The 22,965-nt window shown below is 43.5% G+C and overlaps 1 protein-coding gene across 2 annotated transcripts in view; it reads left to right on the top strand.

Moving 5' to 3' along the window:
- The window catches only part of LOC124716987, a 225,313-nt gene that overhangs the window by 185,771 nt on the left and 16,577 nt on the right, over nucleotides 1-22,965 (top strand). For both annotated transcript variants that reach the window (XM_047243610.1, XM_047243611.1), the window contains exons 3-4: nucleotides 8,574-8,805; nucleotides 16,722-16,874. In XM_047243610.1, the coding sequence (XP_047099566.1) occupies nucleotides 8,574-8,805; nucleotides 16,722-16,874 (385 nt within the window). The remainder of the gene's footprint in view (nucleotides 1-8,573; nucleotides 8,806-16,721; nucleotides 16,875-22,965) is intronic.

Here is a 22,965-nt window from a genome sequence, read left to right as displayed (position 1 = left end):
ACACAGTCGGCCCCCGGTTGCTGAATGGTCACGCCTGAATGCCTGTCCGTTCCAGTGTGGAGCCGTAAAAAAATTAAACAAAAAAAGATAACCGGCACGGTAGCTCGGCGTGTTCGGTCAGAGAGGTGGCTGGCCTCTGTAATAAAAAAACTAAGTGAAAAGATCAACAACAAACTTCAACGGATGTCATGTGACGTCCGCTACGACGAAATACAACGAACCCTAGCGAACAAAAACAAAGTAAAAAAATGGTCATCGTGACGGATTGTCAATCCTCTGGGCCCGGGTTCCATTCCCGGCTGGGTCGGGGAATTTTCTCCGCTCAGGGACCGAGTGTTGTGCTGTCCTCATCATCATCCTATCATCGTCATCGACTGCAGGTCGCCGAAGTGGTGTCACATTGAAAGACCGGCACCCGGCGAACGGTCTGCCCGATGGGGGGCCCTAGCCATACGAATAAATAAATAAATAAATGAACGCATTGTCATTTTATTCCTACTCATACAACTACACTTAAAGATAAGTTTACTTTTAATACTGACTGCCAGTTTTTAAGCAGATTTCGTCAATGGAGTCGAAGATGTTTTCCATGCGATATGATTTTAAATTAGATTTAAACGTTGCTTCGCTACCTGTCAGACATTTTATGTTGTTTGGAAAACTATCAAAAAGTTTTATTGCTGTATGCTAAACTCTTCTCTGATATACTGACGCCTTTATCAATGGGTAATAATGGTCATTTTTCTCTGTAGAGTTGTAGGTATGTACAATTCTGTACATCTCAAATTATGATTGATTATTTGTAACGAATTTCATTAGCGAAAATATGTATTGTGGCGACACAGTTAAAATGCTTTTTGAAGGGATGCCTACGTGGTGTCAGTGGGTGAACACCACAAGTTGTTCTTACTGCTCGCTTTTGTGCAGTCAGTACTTTCTTTCTAAGTTACCCCAGAAAACCATTCTGTATGACATTACTGAGAGGAAGTATTCAAAATATGTCAGGAGGTTAATACTTTTGTTTCCAAGATTAGCAATTATACAAAGATCAAAAGTAACTGACCTAAATGTTTGAGAATCTCAGTAATATCCGTTTTCTAGTTCAACTTTTCAATAATGTGTACACCCAAAAATTTGGAGCATTCTACCCTACTTACTGATTCCTGCTTATCTACTACATCAGTTGTTGGTATGACTGCTTGCTGTATGCAAATGAAAGAAGTGTGTTTTCCAAACTTTAGGCAGAGTCCATTTTCGGTGTACCACTTAACAATTCCTTCGAAAATATTATTTACAGCTCTTCTGTTGCTTTCTCTCTAATGGGACATGCAAAATGTGTCATCTCCAAAATGTACCAATTTTGCTTGTTGAATGTTAAGTGTAAGGTAATTCACAGATATAACCAATGGAGTGGGCCCAAAATTGAACGCTGTTGGACATCCTTTGTGATTTTACCCCTGTCACTAAAATTTTGTACCTTCCTGACACTGTCTGAATTACTCAGCACAATCTATTGCACTACCTACACAATCGAAGTCCTTGGAGAGTTCACAAAAAATATCAACAGGCGATATTATTCAAGGTCTACTATTTGATGAATAAATCTATAAACAGAATTCTTAGTGGAGCAACCTTTCTAGAATCCAAAGTGTGATAAGCTAAGCAAATTATTTCCACTTAAATTTGCGACTATTCTTGAGTAATTTACTTTTTCGAATATTCTGGAAAAAGATGTCAGTAAGGAAACGGCATGATAATTGTTTACGTCTATCTTGACACCTTCTTATGAAGTGGCTTGATAGTTGCATATTTTAACCTTTCTGGAAAAATTTCCTGCCCCAGTGATACACTACATATACACTCCTGGAAATGGAAAAAAGAACACATTGACACCGGTGTGTCAGACCCACCATACTTGCTCCGGACACTGCGAGAGGGCTGTACAAGCAATGATCACACGCACGGCACAGCGGACACACCAGGAACCGCGGTGTTGGCCGTCGAATGGCGCTAGCGGCGCAGCATTTGTGCACCGCCACCGTCAGTGTCAGCCAGTTTGCCGTGGCATACGGAGCTCCATCGCAGTCTTTAACACTGGTAGTATGCCGCGACAGCGTGGACGTGAACCGTATCTGCAGGTGACGGACTTTGAGCGAGGGCGTATAGTGGGCATGCGGGAGGCCGGGTGGACGTACCGCCGAATTGCTCAACACGTGGGGCGTGAGGTCTCCACAGTACATCGATGCTGTCGCCAGTGGTCGGCGGAAGGTGCACGTGCCCGTCGACCTGGGACCGGACCGCAGCGACGCACGGATGCACGCCAAGACCGTAGGATCCTACGCAGTGCCGTAGGGGACCGCACCGCCACTTCCCAGCAAATTAGGGACACTGTTGCTCCTGGGGTATCGGCGAGGACCATTCGCAACCGTCTCGATGAAGCTGGGCTACGGTCCCGCACACCGTTAGGCCGTCTTCCGCTCACGCCCCAACATCATGCAGCCCGCCTCCAGTGGTGTCGCGACAGGCGTGAATGGAGGGACGAATGGAGACGTGTCGTCTTCAGCGATGAGAGTCGCTTCTGCCTTGGTGCCAATGATGGTCGTATGCGTGTTTGGCGCAGGTGAGCGCCACAATCAGGACTGCATACGACCGAGGCACACAGGGCCAACACCCGGCATCATGGTGTGGGGAGCGATCTCCTACACTGGCCGTACACCACTGGTGACCGTCGAGGGGACACTGAATAGTGCATGGTACATCCAAACCGTCATCGAACCCATCGTTCTACCATTCCTAGACCGGCAAGGGAACTTGCTGTTCCAACAGGACAATGCACGTCCGCATGTATCCCGTGCCACCCAACGTGCTCTAGAAGGTGTAAGTCAACTACCCTGGCCAGCAAGATCTCCGGATCTGTCCCCCATTGAGCATGTTTGGGACTGGATGAAGCGTCGTCTCACGCGGTCTGCACGTCCAGCACGAACGCTGGTCCAACTGAGGCGCCAGGTGGAAATGGCATGGCAAGCCGTTCCACAGGACTACATCCAGCATCTCTACGATCGTCTCCATGGGAGAATAGCAGCCTGCATTGCTGCGAAAGGTGGATATACACTGTACTAGTGCCGACATTGTGCATGCTCTGTTGCCTGTGTCTATGTGCCTGTGGTTCTGTCAGTGTGATCATGTGATGTATCTGACCCCAGGAATGTGTCAATAAAGTTTCCCCTTCCTGGGACAATGAATTGACGGTGTTCTTATTTCAATTTCCAGGAGTGTATTATTATTATCCATGTATGGGCCCAATAAGACCAAACGAGGTACAATCAGGCAATGTCGCTTTTGATGGTTGGTCCAAATTTGTTTGATCCTTTCAGAATGAAGTCTCTTTCTTTCATGAGACCACGGTGTTCCAGTCTGTTTTATAATTTCCCTCTTATCAACTTTCCAATCAAATATCTTTTTTATGAATGTTTTCCTGAGCTATAACAGCTACTTCAAAGACGCAGCGATCCATTTAACTGATACAGTTTTGGCCTTTATTGTGTTTTCGTAGAATTTAACTATTTTTTGGTCAGCCTAGTGGATGCCTTTTAATGTGCCCATAAAATCTGAGCCTTCGTTTTCTCATGTCACCACGTATGTCTGTGTATTCGTCTATTTACTTATTCCTTCTCGGCCTATAAGTTTCTCCATCAGTAATTTTGGGGCATAATATTTTTCTAATAATCTATCATTCTTTCTTTATAATTTCTTCAGTATCCCTCTTTCTACTTAAAATTAAAATTTCTGCTCCTTAACGACATTCAGATTTGATTACAGTGCTGTAATGTCTAAGTTAACTGAATCTAGAAAATAATTTTTTATTATAAATATTTTGTGTTAATCTGAATGCAGCTGCCATTTTTTGACAGCAAACTTCTTTTGCAGTTTTGTCGAGACCGTTTTCTTGCATGATTTCCCCAAGTATTTAAACTGAGAAACCCTTTTTATTTTTCCATATTTCGTGTTCAAAATCTTTGGTTCTTGTTTGTTGCATGTCATATATTCTGTTTTTTCGAACGATATTTTTAGTCTTACTTTTTCCGCAACTTCTTTAACAATTTCTATTTGATTTTGAGCAGTGGTAATATCCCTAGTTAAAATTGCCACATCATCTGCAAAGGCGAGGCAATCTACTCCAATATTACTCCTACCTGTCTTGATTGATTGAGCTATATTTTGACTCGGCTTTTGCTCTCGTCATTCTGTAATTGCCTTTTCCAAAACACAGTTAAACAGTAATGGTGAGAGTCCATCTGCCTGTCTAACACCAATCTTTTTATGAAATGGTTCAGAAATTTCTCCTATGAATTTAACTTTAGAGGTAATGTCGGTTAACGTTTTCTTAATCAGTGTTAGAGTTTTATTATCTCTCAATCAAGTGAGTCGTAGGCTGTAGGCACATATCACTATGTACATTACTCATTAAGTAGGAACAACTTGTCTTAGCTCCGTTTGAAATACCACCAGCCCCAAAGAAAATTTTTTTTTTAAATTTTTATAGTGTTGTATTAATTTCAGCCAAGGATATTGGTGCTACTTCTAGTTACTTAAGCTACTGTGGAATGGCATTTTTAATCATTCTCTTGTTTCTTCAGCTAAACCGTTAAATCCTATATTTGTTGTTACAGTTTGAAACTGATTATTAAAAGCACTTGCAACTTGTGAATTATCAGTCACGACATTGTAATTTAGTTTAATTATTGTGGAATCTTGTACACTGACTGGCTGTCCTGTCTCCTGTTTGACAATGTTCCATATCATTTTAATCTTATTATCTGTGACATTTATGTCCATCAGGACATGCCCACATCTGGATATTTTAATGACTGTTCTTAAACTACTACAGTGTTTTTTGTTGTATGAAAGTAATGTTAGCTCTTGACTTCCTCTGGCTTTTACATAAATTTCCCACTTCCTCTTACCAGAGTTTTTTATTCCCTTAGTTACCCATGGCTTACTAATTGTTTAATAGATTTTTTGGATAAACTGTAGGAAATCAGCTTTTAAATACTGACACAAATTTATTATGCTATAAACTGAATTTGACATTACATATCTTTCCACATATACCTCATTCCACGCCCCCCGTCTTAGCTTACTCTTAACGCATCCTGTTATTAATATCTTACTGCTTTGTACAAACCTGCCTCTGGGTTGTAAAGTGCCACACTGTTTATTTTCATTAATTGTGCATCATTATCCGATAGTCCATTGGCAGTTCTACATATACATCTACATCTACATGGATACTCTGCAAACCACGCTTAAGTGCCTGGCAGAGGGTTCATCGAACCACTTTCACAATTTTCTATTATTCCAATCTCGTATAGCGCGGGGGAAGAATGAACACCTGTATCTTTCCGTGCGAGCTCTGATTTCCCTTATTTTATCTTGGTGATCGTTCCTCCCGGTGTCAACAAAATATTTTCGCATTCGTAGGAGAAAGTTGGTGATTGGAATTTCTTGAGAAGATTCCGTCGCAACGAAAAACGTCTTTCTTTTAATGATGTCCATCCCAAATCCTGTATCATTTTTGTGACGCCCTCTCCCATATTCCGCGATAATACAAAACGTGCTGCCTTTCTTTGACCTTTTTCGATGTACTCAGTCAGTGCTATCTGGTAAGGATCACACACCGCGCAACATTATTCTAAAAGAGGATGGACAAGCGTACTGTAGGCAGTCTCCTTAGTACGTCTGTTACATTTTCTAAGTGTCCTGCCAATGAAACGCAGTCTTTGGTTAGCCTTCCCCACAACATTTTCTGTGTGTTCCTTCCAATTTAAATTGTTCGTAATTGTAATACCTAGGTGTTTAGTTGAATTTACGGCTTTCAGATTACACTGATTTATCGTGTAACCGAAGTTTAAGGCGTTCCTTTTAGCACTCATGTGGATTACCTCACACTTTTCATTACTTAAGGAAAACTGCCACTTTTCGCACCATTCCGATATTTCTCCTAAATCGTTTTGCAGTTTGTTTTGATCTTCTGATGACTTTATTAGTAGATAAACGACAGCGTCATCTGCAGACAACCGAAGACGGCTGCTCAGATTGTCTCCGAAATCGTTTATATAGATAAGGAACAGCAAAGGGCATATAACACTACCTTGGGGAACGCCAGAAATCACCTCTGTTTTATTCGATGACTTTCCGACAGTTACTACGAACTGTGACCTCTCTGACAGGAAATCACAGATCCAGAACGTTCTTCATACCAACCGCAAACAAGTGTGGCGTGGTGACATGGTGCAATGTCGTCCATAACGAATGGCTGCATATGCTGTCCAAATGGCCTAACATAACTATCTACAGTCAATTATCGGTTCATCTGGACCACAGGACCCATTTCAGTGCCATGTAAACACAGCCCACGACGAGCTTGCACAGTGCCTTCTGGATAGCTTGGGTTCGTGGCTTCGTGGGATCTGCACCAAACTCGAAGCCCACCATCAGCTCTTTCCAACTGAAATCGGGACTCAGCTGACTAGGCCACCGTTTTCCAGTCCTCTGGGGTCCAACCGACATGGCTACGAGACGTGGAGAGGCGCTGCAGTCGATATCGTGCTGTTATCAAAGCCACTCGTGTCGGTCGTCTTCTGCCGTAGCCCATTAACGCCAGATTTCGCCGCACTGCAATAACGGGTACGTTCGTCATGCACCCCACACTGATTTCCGCACTTATTTCACGCAGCGTTGCTTGTCTGTTAGTACTGACAAACTCTACCTAAGGACCTTCTCTCTCGGTCCTTAGGTGAAGGCGGTCGGCCGCTGCGTTTTCAGTGGTGAGAGGTAATGCCCGAACTGTGCTATTCTCGGCACACTCTTCATACTGTGGATCTAGGAATTCTCTAACTATTTTGAAATGGAATGTCCCACGCATCTAGCTTCAACTACTCTTCCACATTCAAGTCCGTTAATACCCGTGGGAAAACTTTTCATATGAATCACCGGAGTACAAATGACAGCTCCGGCAATGTACTGCAATTTTAAATCTCACGTACACAATACTGCCGCCATCTTTATACACTACTGGCCACTAAAATTTCTACACCAAGAAGAAATGCAGATGATAACAGGTGTTCAATGGACAAATATATTATACTAGAACTGATACGTGATTATATTTTCACGCAATTTGGGGACATCGATCCTGAGAAATCAGTACCCAGAACAACTGCCTCTGGCGGTAACAACGGCCTTGATAAGCCTGGGCATTGAGTCAAACAGTGCTTGGATGACGTGTACAGGTACAGCTGCTCATGCAGCTTCAACACGATAGCACAATTCATCAAGTGTAGTGACTGGAGTATTGTGACTAGCCAGTTACTAGCCCACCATTGATCAGACGTCTGCAATTGGTGATAGATCTGGGGAATGTGCTGGCCACGGCAGCAGTCGAACATTTTCTGTATCGAGAAAGGTCTGTACAGGACCTGCAACATGCTTTCGTGCATTATCCTACTGAAATGTAGGCTTTCGCAGGGATCGAATGAAGGGTAGGGCCACGGGTCGTAACACATCTAAAATGTAACGTCCACTGTTCAAAGTGTCGTCAATGCGAACAAGAGGTGACCGAGACGTGTAACCAATGGCACCCCATACGACCACGCAGAGCAATACGCCAGTATGGCGATGACGAATTCACGCTTCCAATGTGCGTTCACCGCGATGTCGCCAACCACGGATGCGACCATCATGATGCTCTGAACAGAACTTGGATTCATCCGGAAATGACGTTTTTCCATTGGTGCACCCAGGTTCGTCGTTGAGTACGCCAACGCAGGTGCTCTGTGATGCAGCGTCAAGGGTAACCGCAGCCATGGTCTCCGAGCTGATAGTCCATGCTGCTGCAAACGTCGTCGAACTGTTCGTGCAGAAGGTTGTTGTCTTGCAAACGTCCCCATCTGTTGACTCAGGGATCGAGACGTGGCTGCACCATCCGTTACAGCCATGTTGGTAAGATGCCTGTCGTCTCGACTGCTAGTGATACGAGGCCGTTGGGATCCAGCACGGCGTTCCGTATTACCCTCCTGAACCCACCGATTCCATATTCTGCTAACAGTCATTGGATCTCGACCAACACGAGCAGCAATGTCACGATACGATAAACCGCCATCGCGACAAGTTACAATCTGACCTTTATCAAAGTCGGAAACGTGATGGTACGCATTTCTCCTCCTTACACGAGACATCAGAACAACGTTTCACCAGGCAACGCCGGTCAACTGCTGTTTGTGTATGAGAAATTGGTTGGAAACCTTTCTCATGTCAGCACGTTGTGGGTGTCGCCAACCTTGTGTGAATGCTCTGAAAAGCTAATCATTTGCATATCAGAGCATCTCCTTCCTGCCGGTTAAATATCGCGTCTGCAGCACGTCATCTTCGTGATGTAGCAATTTTAATGGCCAGTGGTGTATGTCCATGTTGTTCTTCCACGACTCTTGTCAGCCCAGTGTACTTTCATACACAAACTTACATGTAATCTGAACTTGAAACGAGACAGGCAGCTCACGACGAGTGTGTGGCAGGTGCTGGACCACGTGACTCCCATCTTCCTGCGGGACGAGCCCCTGTCGCACAGCTTCCCGCTGTGCGCCACGGGCAGGAGGGAGCGCGACTTCCGGCAGTACGCCATGGAGCAGCTGCGCTCCGGACTCTCCGTGATGGCCACAGACGGACCCGGGGGGCCCGTGGTGGGCTCCTGCCTCAACCGGCCCTTATCCAAGCAGTACCTCGCGGCCGCCTGCGGTCAGCAGCCCGGTGAGTCATCCAAACAGCGCCATACTCCGAGGCCTGGCCTCGCAATTCAGTAGATGTCATACACAATGAAGAGCCAAAGAAACTGATACACCTGCCTCAGCCGGCCGGTGTGGCCGAGCGGTTCTAGGCGCTACAATCTGGAACCGCGCGACCGCTACGGTCGCAGATTCGAATCCTGCCTTGGGCATGGATGTGTGTGATGTCGTTAGGTTAGTTAGGTTTAAGTAGTTCTAAGTTCTAGGGGACTGATGAGCTCAAAAGTTAAGTCCCATAGTGCTCAGAGCCATTTGAACCTTGAACACCTGCCTGATATCGTGTAGTGCCCCCGCTATGACGCAGAGGTGCCGCAACACGACCTGACATGGACTTAACTAATGTCAGAAGTAGTGATCGAGGGAACTGAGACCACGAATCCTGCAGGGCTATCCATAAACCCGTGACGGGGTGGAGATCTCTTCTGAACACCGCGTTGCAAAGCATCCCAGATAGGCTCATAATATTCATGTCTGGGGAGTTTGGAGGCCAGCGAAACGCGTAAGAGTGTTCCTCGAGCCGCTCCGTAGTAATTCTGGACGTGTGGGGTGTCGCATCATCCTGTTGGAATTGCGCAAGTCCGTCGGAATGCACAATGGGCATTAATGAATGCAGGTGAGCAGACAGGATGCTTACGTGTGTGTAACCTGTCAGAGTCGTACCTGGAAGTATCAGGGGTACCATATCACTCCGACTGCACACACTCGACACCATTACAGCGCCTCCAACAGCTTGAACAGTCCCCTGCTTTCATGCAGGGTCCATGGATTCATAAGGTTCTCTCCACGCCCGTACACTTCCATCCGCTCGCTACAATTTGAAACGGGCCCCAGCGATCACGCAGAAGTGCCGCAACACGACCTGGCATGGACTTCACTAACGTCAGCAGCAGTGTTGGAGGAAACTGAGACAACGAATCCTGTACGGCTATCTATAAACCTGTGACGGGGTGGAGATCTTCCCTGAACACAAAGTTGCAAGGCATCCCAGATATGCTCATAATATTTGTGTCTGGGGAGTATGGTGGCCATCGGAAGTGTATGAACTCAAAAGAGTGTTTCTGGAGCCAGTCCGTAGTAATTCTGGACTTGTGGGGTGTCGCATCGTCCTGTTGGAATTGCCCATGTCCGTCGGAATGCACAATGGACATGAATGAATGCAGGTGAGCAGACAGGATGCTCACGTACGTATCACCTGTCAGAGTCGTATGTAGACGTATCAGGGGTCCCATATCACTCCAGATGCACACGCCCCACACCATTACAGAGCTTCCAACAGCATGAACACTCCCCTGTTTTCATGCAGGGTCAATGGATTCATGAGGTTGTCTCCATACGCGTTCATGTCTATCCGCTCGCTACAATTTGAAACGAGACTCGTCTGACTAGGCAACGTGTTTCAAGTTACGAACAGTCCACTGTTGCTGTTGATGGCCCCGGGTGAGGCGTAAAGCATTGTGTCGTGCAGTTATCAAGTTTACAATAGTGAGTCTTCGCCTCCAAAAGCCCGTATCAGTTATACGAGGTGCATTCAAGTTCTAAGGCCTCTGATTTTTTTTCTTGTTAACTACTCACCCGAAATCGATTAAACTGGCATTACTTCTCGACGTAATCGCCCTGCAGACGTACACATTTTTCACAACGCTGACGCCATGATTCCATGGCAGCGGCGAAGGCTTCATTAGGAGTCTGTTTTGACCACTGGAAAATGGCTGAGGCAATAGCAGCACGGCTGGTGAATGTGTGGCCACGGAGAGTGTCTTTCATTGTTGGAAAAAGCCAAAAGTCACTAGGAGCCAGGTCAGGTGAGTAGGGAGCATGAGGAATCACTTCAAAGTTGTTATCACGAAGAAACTGTTGCGTAACGTTAGCTCGATGTGCGGGTGCGTTTAACTTAGTGAAACAGCACACGCGCAGCCCTTCCCGGGCGTTTTTGTTGCAGTGCAGGAAGGAATTTGTTCTTCAAAACATTTTCGTAGGATGCACCTGTTGCCGTAGTGCCCTTTGGAACGCAATGGGTAAGGATTACGCCCTCCCTGTCCCAGAACATGGACACCATCATTTTTTCAGCACTGGCTGTTACCCGAAATTTTTTTGGTGGCGGTGAATCTGTGTGCTTCCATTGAGCTGACTGGTGCTTTGTTTCTGGATTGAAAAATGGCATCCACGTCTCATCCATTGTCACAACAGACGAAAAGAAAGTCCCATTCGTGCTGTCGTTGCGCGTCAACATTGCTTGGCAACATTCCACACGGGCAGCCATGTGGTCGTCCGTCAGCGTTCGTGGCACCCACCTGGATGACACTTTTCGCATTTTCAGGTCGTCATGCAGGATTGTGTGCACAGAACCCACAGAAATGCCAACTTTGGAGGCGATCTGTTCAACAGTCATTCGTCGATCCCCCAAAACAATTCTCTCCACTTTCTCGATCATGTCGTCAGACCGGCTTGTGCGAGCCCGAGGTTGTTTCGGTTTGTTGTCACACTATGTTCTGCCTTCATTAAACTGTCGCACCCACGAACGCACTTTCGACACATCCATAACTCCATCACCACATGTCTCCTCAAACTGTCGATAAATTTCAATTGGTTTCACACCACGCAAATTCAGAAAACGAATGATTGCACGCTGTTCAAGTAAGGAAAACGTCGCCATTTTAAGTATTTAAAACAGTTCTCGTTCTCGTCGCTGGCGGTAAAATTCCATCTGCCGTACGGTGCTGCCATCTGTGGGACGTATTGACAATGAACGCGGCCTCATTTTGAAACAATGCGCATGTTTCTATCTCTTTCCAGTCCGCAGAAAAAAAATCGGAGGCCTTAGAACTTGAATGCATCTCGTATTTCGTTGAATGGTTCGCACGCTGACGCTTGTTGATGGCCCAGCACTGAAATCTGCAACAATTTGTGGAAGAGTTGCACTTCTGTCACTTCTGTCACTTCTGTCGTCAGTCGTGTGTGTGTGTGTGTGTGTGTCTGTGTGTGTGTGTGTGTGTGTGTGAAATGTTCAAATGTGTGTGAAATCTTATGGGACTTCACTGCTAAGGTCATCAGTCCCTAAGCTTACACACTACTTAACCTAAATTATCCTAAGGACAAACACACACACCCATGCCCGAGAGAGGACTCGAACCTCCGCCAGGACTCGCCGCACAGTCCGTGACTGCAGCGCCTGTGACCGTTCGGCTGATCCCGTCTTCAGTCGTTTCTGGTCCCGTTGTTGAAAGATCTTTTTCCGGGCATAGTGATGTCGGAGAGTTAATGTTTTACCAGATTTCTGATATTCACGGTACACTCGTGAAATGGTCGTACGGGAAAATCTCCACTTCATTGCTACCTCGATGCTGTGTCCATCGCTCGTGTGCCGACTATAACACCACGTTCAAACTCACTTGAATCTCGATCACCTGCCATTGCAGCAGCGGGAACCGATCTAACAACTGTGCCACACACTTGTTGTCTTAGATAGGCGTTGCCGACCACAGTGCCATACTCTGCCTGTTTACATAACTCTGTATTTGAGTACGCATGCCTATACCAGTTCCTTTGCGGCTTCAGTGTATATGTACAGAGAAACGGATGATTATACTTTCAGAAAAATTGAATAATTTACTCAATAGAAAAACTGAGCACGTCGCTAAGGCACTGGTGCACATCTTTCCTTTATGCAAGCAGTTATTCGGCTTGGCATTGTTTGACAGAGTTGTTGGATGTCCTCCTTAGGCATGACGTGGCACATTCTGTCCATTTGGCGCATTATTTCGTCAAAATCCGCTGGTGGTTGCAGGGGCCTGCCCATAATGCTCCAAATGTTCTCTGTTGTGGAGAGCTCCGAAGACCTTCCTGGCCAAGTAATCCTTTGGCAAGTGCCAAGACAAGCAGTAGGAACGCTCGCAGTGTGTGGGCGGTCATTATTTTGCTGAAATGTAAGCTGAAAAAAGTGCAGTGACTTTTCAAACAAATTTAAATTCTTTAAACATACTGAAGCTTTCTTTAAAACGCATCTTAAAATATCACGGTTATACGAATCTAGAACTCTTTAGCTCTTATTCACTGCTCGCAATAATTGTTCTACCAAAACCAGTCAGAATTTACAGCCAAGCTAGAATCTTTCGAAGGCGTGCCTCAAAACAACTTCATTCTCGTCGCCCTGAGTGGCACTTAAAAAAAAAATTGCGCTACTAGAATAAGTGAGCCAGCAAATGAACACTTTAAAACAGTACACCAACCAAATCACATAACGAAACACGGGGTGGTTGTTCTGAAATCTCAGAACGTAGATAAAATGTCTAAATACAGGGTTATTACAAATGATTGAAGCGATTTCACAGCTCTACAACTACTTTATTATTTGAGATATTTTCACAATGCTTTGCACACACATACAAAAACTCAAAAGTTTTTTTAGGCATTCACAAATGTTCGATATGTGCCCCTTTAGTGATTCGGCAGACATCAAGCCGATAATCAAGTTCCTCCCACACTCGGCGCAGCATGTCCCCATCAATGAGTTCGAAAGCATCACTGATGCGAGCTCGCAGTTCTGGCACGTTTCTTGGTAGAGGAGGTTTAAACACTGAATCTTTCACATAACCCCACAGAAAGAAATCGCACGGGGTTAAGTCGGGGGGGCGTGGAGGCCATGACATGAATTGCTGATCATAATCTCCACAACGACCGATCCATCGGTTTTCCAATCTCCTGTTTAAGAAATGCCGAACATCATGATGGAAGTGCGGTGGAGCACCATCCTGTTGAAAGATGAAGTCGGCGCTGTCGGTCTCCAGTTGTGGCATGAGCCAATTTTCCAGCATGTCCAGATACACGTGTCCTGTAACGTTTTTTTCGCAGAAGAAAAAGGGGCCGTAAACTTTAAACCGTGAGATTGCACAAAACACGTTAACTTTTGGTGAATTGCGAATTTGCTGCACGAATGCGTGAGGATTCTGTACCGCCCAGATTCGCACATTGTGTCTGTTCACTTCACCATTAAGAAAAAATGTTGCTTCATCACTGAAAACAAGTTTCCCACTGAACGCATCCTCTTCCATGAGCTGTTGCAACCGCGCCGAAAATTCAAAGCATTTGACTTTGTCATCGGGTGTCAGGGCTTGTAGCAATTGTAAACAGTAAGGCTTCTGCTTTAGCCTTTTCCGTAAGATTTTCCAAATTGTCCGCTGTTGTACGTTTAGCTCCCTGCTTCCTTTATTCGTCGACTTCCGCGGGCTACGCGTGAAACTTGCCCGCACGCGTTCAACCGTTTCTTCGCTCACTGCAGGCCGACCCCTTACAGAGGCACCCAGAAGCTTTAAACTGCGCATACCATCGCCGAATGGAGTTAGCAGTTGGTGGATCTTTGTTGAACTTGGTCCTGAAGTGTCGTTGCACTGTTATGACTGACTGATGTGAGTGCATTTCAAGCACGACATACGCTTTCTCGGCTCCTGTCGCCATTTTGTCTCACTGCGCTATCGAGTGCTCTGGCGGCAGAAACCTGAAGTCCGGCTTCAGCCGAACAAAACATTATGAGTTTTTCTACGTATCTGTAGTGTGTCGTGACCATGTCAATGAATGGAGCTACAGCGAATTTATGAAATCGCTTCAATCATTTGTAATAGCCCTGTATTTTATTGCAGTGTTGTTTCAAAGCAAATTTGCAGTTAAGTGTCTCTTATGCAAGAGCATAATATATATTGAGGATTCTGAATCCTCTCTTCTGTCATTCCCATTCATTTTTTAAAGGTTTGTAGCGGTAGATCTCTAGGCTCTCTCTTTCTGTACAAACAACACCACTGGACCTGTCAGCATCGTACACACCACGAACAAACAGCGAGAGTTTGACAGCGCTGACACTACGATTCTGCCGAACTGAAGGGGAGATGAGCCGGCGTAATTCAAATTGAAATGGCTCTGAGCACTATGGGACTTAACTTCTGAGGTCATCAGTCCCCTAGACGTGGAACTACTTAAACCTAACTAACCTAAGGACACCACACACACCCATGCCCGAGGCAGGATTCGAACCAGCGATAGTAGCAGCAGAGCGGTTCCGGACTGAAGCGCCTGTAACCGCTCGGTCACAGCGGCCGGCACACAGCGCAATACTAAACGAAATGTCGCGAAGTACCGGCTGTTCCTGAGAGGGACCGATCAACGCAGGGACAGGCCTGCGCAGTCACCCCATATGTAGTTCGGTACGCCGTGGCTGGCTCTGATTCAGAGAATCGAAGAAACTTAGTGCTGAATGGTATGCTTCAGTATGTTCAGAAGAAGTCTGTGATAAGTCACAAAGGACAACCGAAAACGGCGCATTATTCTTCATCATTGCAATGCCACTTGTAACACAGTATGGCAAACAATTGACTATTTGTCGGAGGAAAACAAACCAAAATGTCTCATTGCCGACAATCACCTGGTAGACAACACTCTTCGGATATTTATGTATAGTTTCAGGCAAAATACTTGTGTACTTTTTCCCAATTTTAGTTTTTTTGGCATGCTACGTTCTCGAACTCGTCAAATCCTTAATATAAAATTCTCGTGTCACAATATCAGTTGTCATCATCCTGCGAAACGGCTCGATCGATTCTGATGCAATTTTACATCTACATTTGGTAGGTCTGAGAATCGGCCGTAATAGTTTACATACCTCTAAGTGATAAGGGTGGTCCAGCCCAAAAATTTTTTTCTTATTTTTTGGGCAGAACTTTTTATTTCTGCTTTTTTATGATGCGGAATTACACAATACACGCAACCCTAAATTTTCACCCTTCTACCACCAACCCCTATTTTAAATAGCGATTTTAGTAGTTTACTAACTTTCAACCCCGGTCGATAACTGATCAATTATAACTTGATCAGTTATCCCCGCCAGGTGTCTACCGATGATAGTCTTTCACTATTCGATAGATAGGTAATCGAAGAAAACGTACCAAAAGTAGTGACTCGAATATCCCTATTTGAATCGACGTACCTGGACCGAGAAGTTTAACTAGGTAGAACGCGTCAGTCGCCAAACCGACATTTAGGCCTGGTGCACACGCATCGATTTTTATCGTACGGAAATATAGCGTACGATCAAATTCTTTTAATGGAACAAAGAATTTCCTATGCTCTCCTTTGTTCCTCTGAAAGAAATTAATCGTACAATATTTTTACGTACGATAAAAATCGATGCGTGTGCGCTTGGACTTATTCTTAATACTGGCGAACACGTTTCGACACGAAATTGCCGCTATGTTTGTATGCTCATGGACGGGCCGTGTATCGGCTGCAATTGTTAAATTCGCGCGATCTACAGTAGAAACCCTAGAACTAATAGGGGCCGATACTGCCGGACTTCCCCCTAAGCGTTTTCTGACTCTCTACACAGTTTCCGGCCTTTATTGTTGTTTGTTCAAATAGCTCTGAGCACCATGGGACTTAACATCTGAGGTCATCAGTCCCCTAGAACTTAGAACTACATAAACCTAACTAACCTAAGGACATCACACACATCCATGCCCGAGGCAGGATTCGAACCTACGACCGTAGCTGTCTCGCGGTTCCAGACTGTAGCGCCTAGAACCGCTCGGCCACTCCGGCCGGCTGTTGTTTGTGTCACGAGCTCACGCCAACAACGGCTATTGTGTTACACGTATATTGTGTTACACGAATACATAATTGTTATATACTAGAGATAATTTATATGGCAAAACAACATTTGCCGGGTCAGCTATAACGTATAAAGATTTTCAGAGGCGGAACGAAGTTCGCCGGCTATAGCTAGTTAGTCATAAAATTGCAATTTTATAATTTGAATAAATTTCTGCTGATGTGAACACCATTCAGTCTTCTACTAGCAATGGAGAAAATTACTTTGTAGCACAGAAACGCTTTCCGCAGAGGCCGATGACCTCCCGGAGGACCCGCTGGTGCCGAATGTGGTCCGCCTGTTGACCACGGTCCACCGCCAGCTGGACCTGTTCTCCGCCTTCGGAGTGGACGAGATCTTCGAACTGGGGCTGGCGTCCGTGGAGCCCACACACGTCGGAAGAGGTGGGTGCTAATTAGGGACGTACGATAACCAAAAATCATAGATGGTAGTTTAGAATTCATCGTCCATGTCAAAGCATCGATGGCCGGTAAAAACCGACGCCAAAAAATCTACATTTTTTACATCGATTTTTAATGAATTTATAGAATGGTGTAAAAAACAACACACAAATATATCTAACCCTATAATTATTAATCAATAAATACAGCAGTAATTCTTCTTCTTCACTTCACAGAAGTCAGCTCTTCCGCAGTTTTCCTGTAACCCTCTTTCCTACAGGGCTACAGTCTATTACATGTCTATTTTTTCTCCGACCATTCTTCCAGTATGCTTCTTCCATTTTGTATCCAGTATTCAATTCTTCCATTCATGCACAATATATTTGATTCCATCCTTCCTTCAGAATTTTTAATTGTCTCTCAGAGCATATCCTTTTTCTTATAAAAGACTTTCATTTCAACTGACTGTATCCTTCTTTAGTCTTTCTTGGTTATTGTCCACGTCTTACTTGTGTATGTGAGCATAGGTGTTCCTATTACTTTGTATCTTTCCTGATACATAGTACCACATACAATTTGAAACTTGCTGAAATTACTGGATATTTAATTGTCATATTCGTAACTTATATCCCATCCTAATAGTTGAAAGTGAAATATCTATTAAACTGATCTTCCATTTAGCATTACTTTAGAGCATGGTTGGTATTTTCGTTTAAAAGCCGTAACTTTGGTTCTTTTTTTTTATTTGCGAATTGACCACATAGGATCACGCTGCAGTTTCATTTCTTCTTTGTCTGAAGTCTTCTCTTTCTCCAGTACCCTTTTATATAGTCGCTGTGCTGTTACTTCTGTTCATCCGTCCAGGCTCTTCCAGTCTTCTCAGTTCTTTAGACTTGAAATCCTTCCAAATTTTGAACCATGGTCCGAAATGTAACATTTGAATTTCCTGGATGTTGAACCTTTCCAGTTCTTTACGAGCTTCCTTAATCCATGTCGTTGTTGTCTTCTTTTTCCGCAGGTATTCAAATATACTTTTGGTTTGTCTGGTTTTGTCCATTCCGTCGTAGAAATGATAATCTCCTGTTTTTCACGGTCTCCGAGATTTTCTCTACCTTGTTGTAGATTTCATTGTTGCTCCGAACTTTCCAGCCTGTTTCTACTTGGGTTGTACCCATGATTTTCCGTAATACTTTTCTTTATAATATCTCCAGGCTTCCCAACTCGTATTCCATTGAGAGGCATTCGCTGTCATACAGGCAGTCTGTTTTTACCACAGCATTGAAGTGATTTATTTTGGCATTGCAAGAGATGAACTTTTTGTTGTAAATGTTTTTAATTAAACCGTGAGCTCTGAGATCTGGTTCCCCACAGCAGCTTTCTCCAGTCCGTTACCTTGTATGGATTCACTGAGGTTTCGTGCATTTTTTTACCTTCTCAATTTTTCCATTTTCTGTTTGAAGGAATTGTGGTCCATGTTTGTCACTTGTCAGGAATTTTGTCTTCTCTTTCGATAACCTAACTCGTGTCTTGCCAGCGATCCTTTCTAGTAGGTTGATCTGTATGGCCGCTTCTTCTAACTTCTCTGAAAGTACTGCGAAATCATCAGCGAAAGCCAAGCAGTTGATTTTGATTCCTCCCGATTATCTTTCTAGACAGACTGGGTTAATCCCTTGATTTTCAAGTTCAGAATTCCAAATTCTCAGTCTTCTCCAGCACACAGTTAAATACTATTGGTGACACTCCATCACCCTGTCGCACACCTGTCTTGGTTTCATATAGTTGGGACAATTCTCCCATAAACTTCAGTCTGGAAGTTGCACCTGTTGAAGTTTCTCTGATAATGTTTGCGATTTTATTTTTTAACCCAAATTCTCTGATGATCCTATCTAGGGTCTCTCTACCCACCGAGTCAAAGGCTTTTTTGAAGTCAATGAAAGAAACCACTAAACCTATGCCATTCAGCATTCTATGTCGGTTTATTGATTTTAAATTAAAAATTTGTTCGGCACAGGGTCGACCTTCCCAAAACTCACCGTGGTATTCTCCAAGTTATTTATCTAGGATTGATTCGGTTCTATTTACCAGTATCTTTGAGACGATTTTGTAGGTGACTGGGAGTAGTGACCCGCCTCTATAGTAATTTACTCTATGTTTGTCACCTTTATTATGTGGTGGGTGGATTAGTGCCGTTTTCCATTCATCTGGCAGTTTTTCTGCCTCCCATATTTGCTGGAAGATTCGGTGTAGGTCGTCTAGGATTTCCAGTTCTGCCCAATTCAGCATTTCTGCTGATGTTGAGTCTTCTCTGCTGGCCTGTTGTTTTTGAAACTTTTTAGGGCTTCCTTTGTTTTTTCTTTTCTTGGTGGCATATGATCTTCTAGGTTCTCAGGAGGAGCCAGTTTTGTGTCTGGAGATGGGCAGTTGAGCAGCTTCTCGAAATATGTGGCTAGTATGTTGCAATTACCTTGATTGTTCAAAATTCACTTTTACCTTGTTCATTTTTGAAGCTTACACTTGGTAACTGGTATTCTTTGAGTTTGTCTTTGAAAGTTTGAAAGAAGTCTCTGCTATTATTTTTTGTGAGCTGTTCTGGAGATTTTGTAATTTTGCGTTTTCAAATAATCGTTTGACTCTGCGGAATATCCATGATGTTTCTTTTTTTTGTTTTCTGAATTGTTCCCAGTGTTCCGTATTTCCTGAACTTTTCCATCTTTTCCATGTGTTGGCTATCTTATAGAGTGCTTTCCCACATTATTCATTCCGCCAGATTGTCCGTTCTGTCTTTACCAGACTGGATGTTTTGTTTGCGGCTTCATTGGTCCCTGTAAGGAGGTGTTGCGAGATCTCTGTTCTAGAGGAGCGGATTTCTTCTCTGAAGTCATTTATAATGTCTTGGTTGATGTTCATTCCGTCGGTGTTATATCTGGTCACTTTTGGTGGATCTCTCTTTCGTTTTGGTGGGAGAAAACGGATTTCAACTTTGGAGAGATAGTGATCGAAGTCTAATTTACCATCTCTGATTACTTTAACATTCATCACTTCTCTAGTGTTTGTCCTGGTTATAGCTACATGGTCTAATTGGAATTCTCCTAGGTTGGGTTTTGAAGATACCCATGTCTTTGATTTTCTTGGGAGTTTCCGAAAATGAGTTGACACAAGCTTCAACTGGAAAGTTTTGCAGAGTCAAATGGTTCAAATGGCTCTGAGCACTATGGGACTTAACATCTGTGGTCATCAGTCCCCTAGAACTTAGAACTACTTAAACCTAACTAACCTAAGGACATCACACACATCCATGCCCGAGGCAGGATTCGAACCTGCGACCGTAGCAGTCGCGCGGTTCCGGACTGCGCGCCTAGAACCGCTAGACCACCGCGGCAGAGTCCATTGAGCCTTTCTCCGTTCTGATTTTTTCTCCTGTATGCTGGGTAGTCTCCTACTACGTCTGTAAATTTTCTTTCCCGATCTGTGCGTTGAAGGCTTCCAGAAGGATTATTGTATGATTCACAAGTATCCTAGAGAATTTTGTTTCCAGTAGATCCCAGAAGTCGTCTACTTTGTGTGGGTTCTTCTTGTTGTCTTCGTTAATTGGTGCATGGCCGTCTATGAGAGTATATTTTCTTGTTTTTGCTCATGATTGTCGGTATGGATAATCTTTCAAATTTTGATGAGAAGTTAACGACATTGTTCACTATGGTTTTGTTTACGTAAAAGGCAGTCCCAAGGACAGGGGTGTTAATCATTATCTTTATTGCTGGTTTTCCTTTGAATACTCAGTAGTATTGTATGTCCATGATGTGCTCATCTAGGAATCTGATCTCTTGTGCAGCCAAGATCTGAATTTCGTGGTCGTTCAGGAGCTTTTCCAATTCTTTCTGTTTTCCGACTCTGAGGAGTGAATTTATGTTTACGATCCCAGTGAAGTACGTCTTCCTGAATTTCAGTTTCGAAGGTCTTTGAAGACACTCTGCCTCATCTTGTATACAGGTGGTGGGACTGCCCAGAATCCTAGGTTCCGAGAAATTCCGCATTGCAATGGTGGATTCCTTTTTCAAGTTACCACCTGTGGTAGTGCTCTCATTTAGCGACATTTCGATTCTGCATATGAAATTGTTTTGTGTAGGCAGAGGAAAGTAAGATCGGATTGTTCGTTCGAAATTACTGTTTTTCGTGGTTTACCCCACTAAGTTCTTCCGCTCTCTCAGTCGTTGGGAACTGAGATTCCTCTTCCGCCTTGGAGACCTTTGACCGGGTTTCACCCAGCAAGCCTAGGCAGGGTCTCTTACTGGGTGCTTCTACCCGAAGCCAGACGGACCTAGGTTTTTTTACGAGGTTTTTACTCCTCCCCCTCCTCCTTCCTCATCTCTTGAAAATTAGGCTCCAGACATGGGGATTTAGTTTATGGTATTTTCATCTAAAAGAATTTGTCTATTAAGTCTAAGCGATGCAGAGCCAATTGCGAATCATCCACCGTCTTATGTAAAATTATTTGCTCATCGGCAAAGAGCACAGTATTTAAATGTGCCTTTCTAGGAACTAACTTTCTTTAAAGTCAGTACCGCCATTAGACTGTTTATTTACAGTGTTACATTTACTGTTACAAAATCATAATTTCGGATTCCAAGTGCCATTATCAAGTTTTTTAAGTGTTATAAATTGCTTGGGATAGCGTACTGTCGTATTAAAATAAGTATGCCATCCCAAGCAATTTATAACACTTAAAAACTTGATAATGGCACTTTGAAGCCGAAATCGTGATTTTGTAACAGTAAATGTAACACTGTAAATAAACAACAGTCTAACGGTACTGACTTTAAAAAGTTATATTATGACTGTGACCCTGCATGAATTAAATTTATTTCTGGGTTAACTTCTTGCTTCCATTGTCTAACAATGTTGTCACTAAATCGGTGAGGGACTTCACCTTTGTCGTTCTCTTCTGTTAATTGCTATTAGTCTCTCTTTTCCTGTAGCAATTACATTTTTGTTATTTGAACTGTTTCAGTAAATTATAAGCCAACAATAATTAGCATTACATATGCCATATTTTTGTGCATACGGACTGTAAGAATAACACGAATGAGAGAAGTTTCTCTTTCAGTCAGTTGTGTTGATGACAGAATTTTGAGGGCATTATTTCAGAAGTTGATGATATGGCTATACAGCTTAATAATTCAGTGTAATGTTCTGTGATTTTGGATAGGTATTACCAATGATGTCATTCCATGCTTCTAACGGATTTTATTTAAGATGTAGAAGGCGATTTTTAAGATGATAGCTCAACTGTAACAAGCACCCCGAAAACGGTGATGTATGTCTGGCTGATTAGTTACATTGTACTGTCGACTTTCTCGTTTCGATTGAATACTAGGGCCAAGTGAATCTAGTGACCATTTTGATGTACATGTCAGCGCCAAAAAGTTCGTGTCTCGTAAAAGCTGTCTGCTGAATAATTTAGTATCCAAACTTTACAGCGGGTTATACGAGTCCTCTTGTTTACGAAAAGATCGAAGTATAATAGCAAAATGTAGCAGTAACCAATGGTAATAGGGTTCATTGGAGACCAAAGCAGAATACATAATGGAACTTCTTGAGAAAGGTTGTTTGGTAAATTCTATTCGCTTATGAGGACTGAAAGAGTAGGAACACTACCGTCCAAGCGTTTCAGAACATTTACATTTATTTGATCGAGAAAATTTGTGCTTGCAGATACATCAAACAATATCTAGAACGCAGTAAATAGCTTCTTTCTGCTTTCTGCTTCATGCTTTGTATCTTGTTATCTTACAAATCTCAAATAACAATGAAAACTATTTTTCTCCTGAAATAATTTTTTCTCACTGTTGAAATAATTTTCATTAAAATATGTTTATCTGTTTACTTCATTATACATGCGAAGTGTAGACTTTTTCTCTGTGAAACGTAAATACGTTTTTGCTTCCAGATATTTCGCCTCTGTTGTAGCAGAACAGTAGCAGGAAAAAATACCAGGACCTTATGTAACTTTCTAATGCGTCACTAAAACAAAGTAAATTACACAATAAAGATTATATTGCAGGCAAATTAGGAAAAATTTGGGAAAAAATTATGTTTT

Source organism: Schistocerca piceifrons, chromosome 9, assembly GCF_021461385.2.
Source record: "Schistocerca piceifrons isolate TAMUIC-IGC-003096 chromosome 9, iqSchPice1.1, whole genome shotgun sequence".
NCBI classification, from domain to species: domain Eukaryota; kingdom Metazoa; phylum Arthropoda; class Insecta; order Orthoptera; family Acrididae; genus Schistocerca; species Schistocerca piceifrons.
Note: the sequence above shows the minus strand (reverse complement) of the source record. Positions and strands in the feature narration are given on the sequence as shown.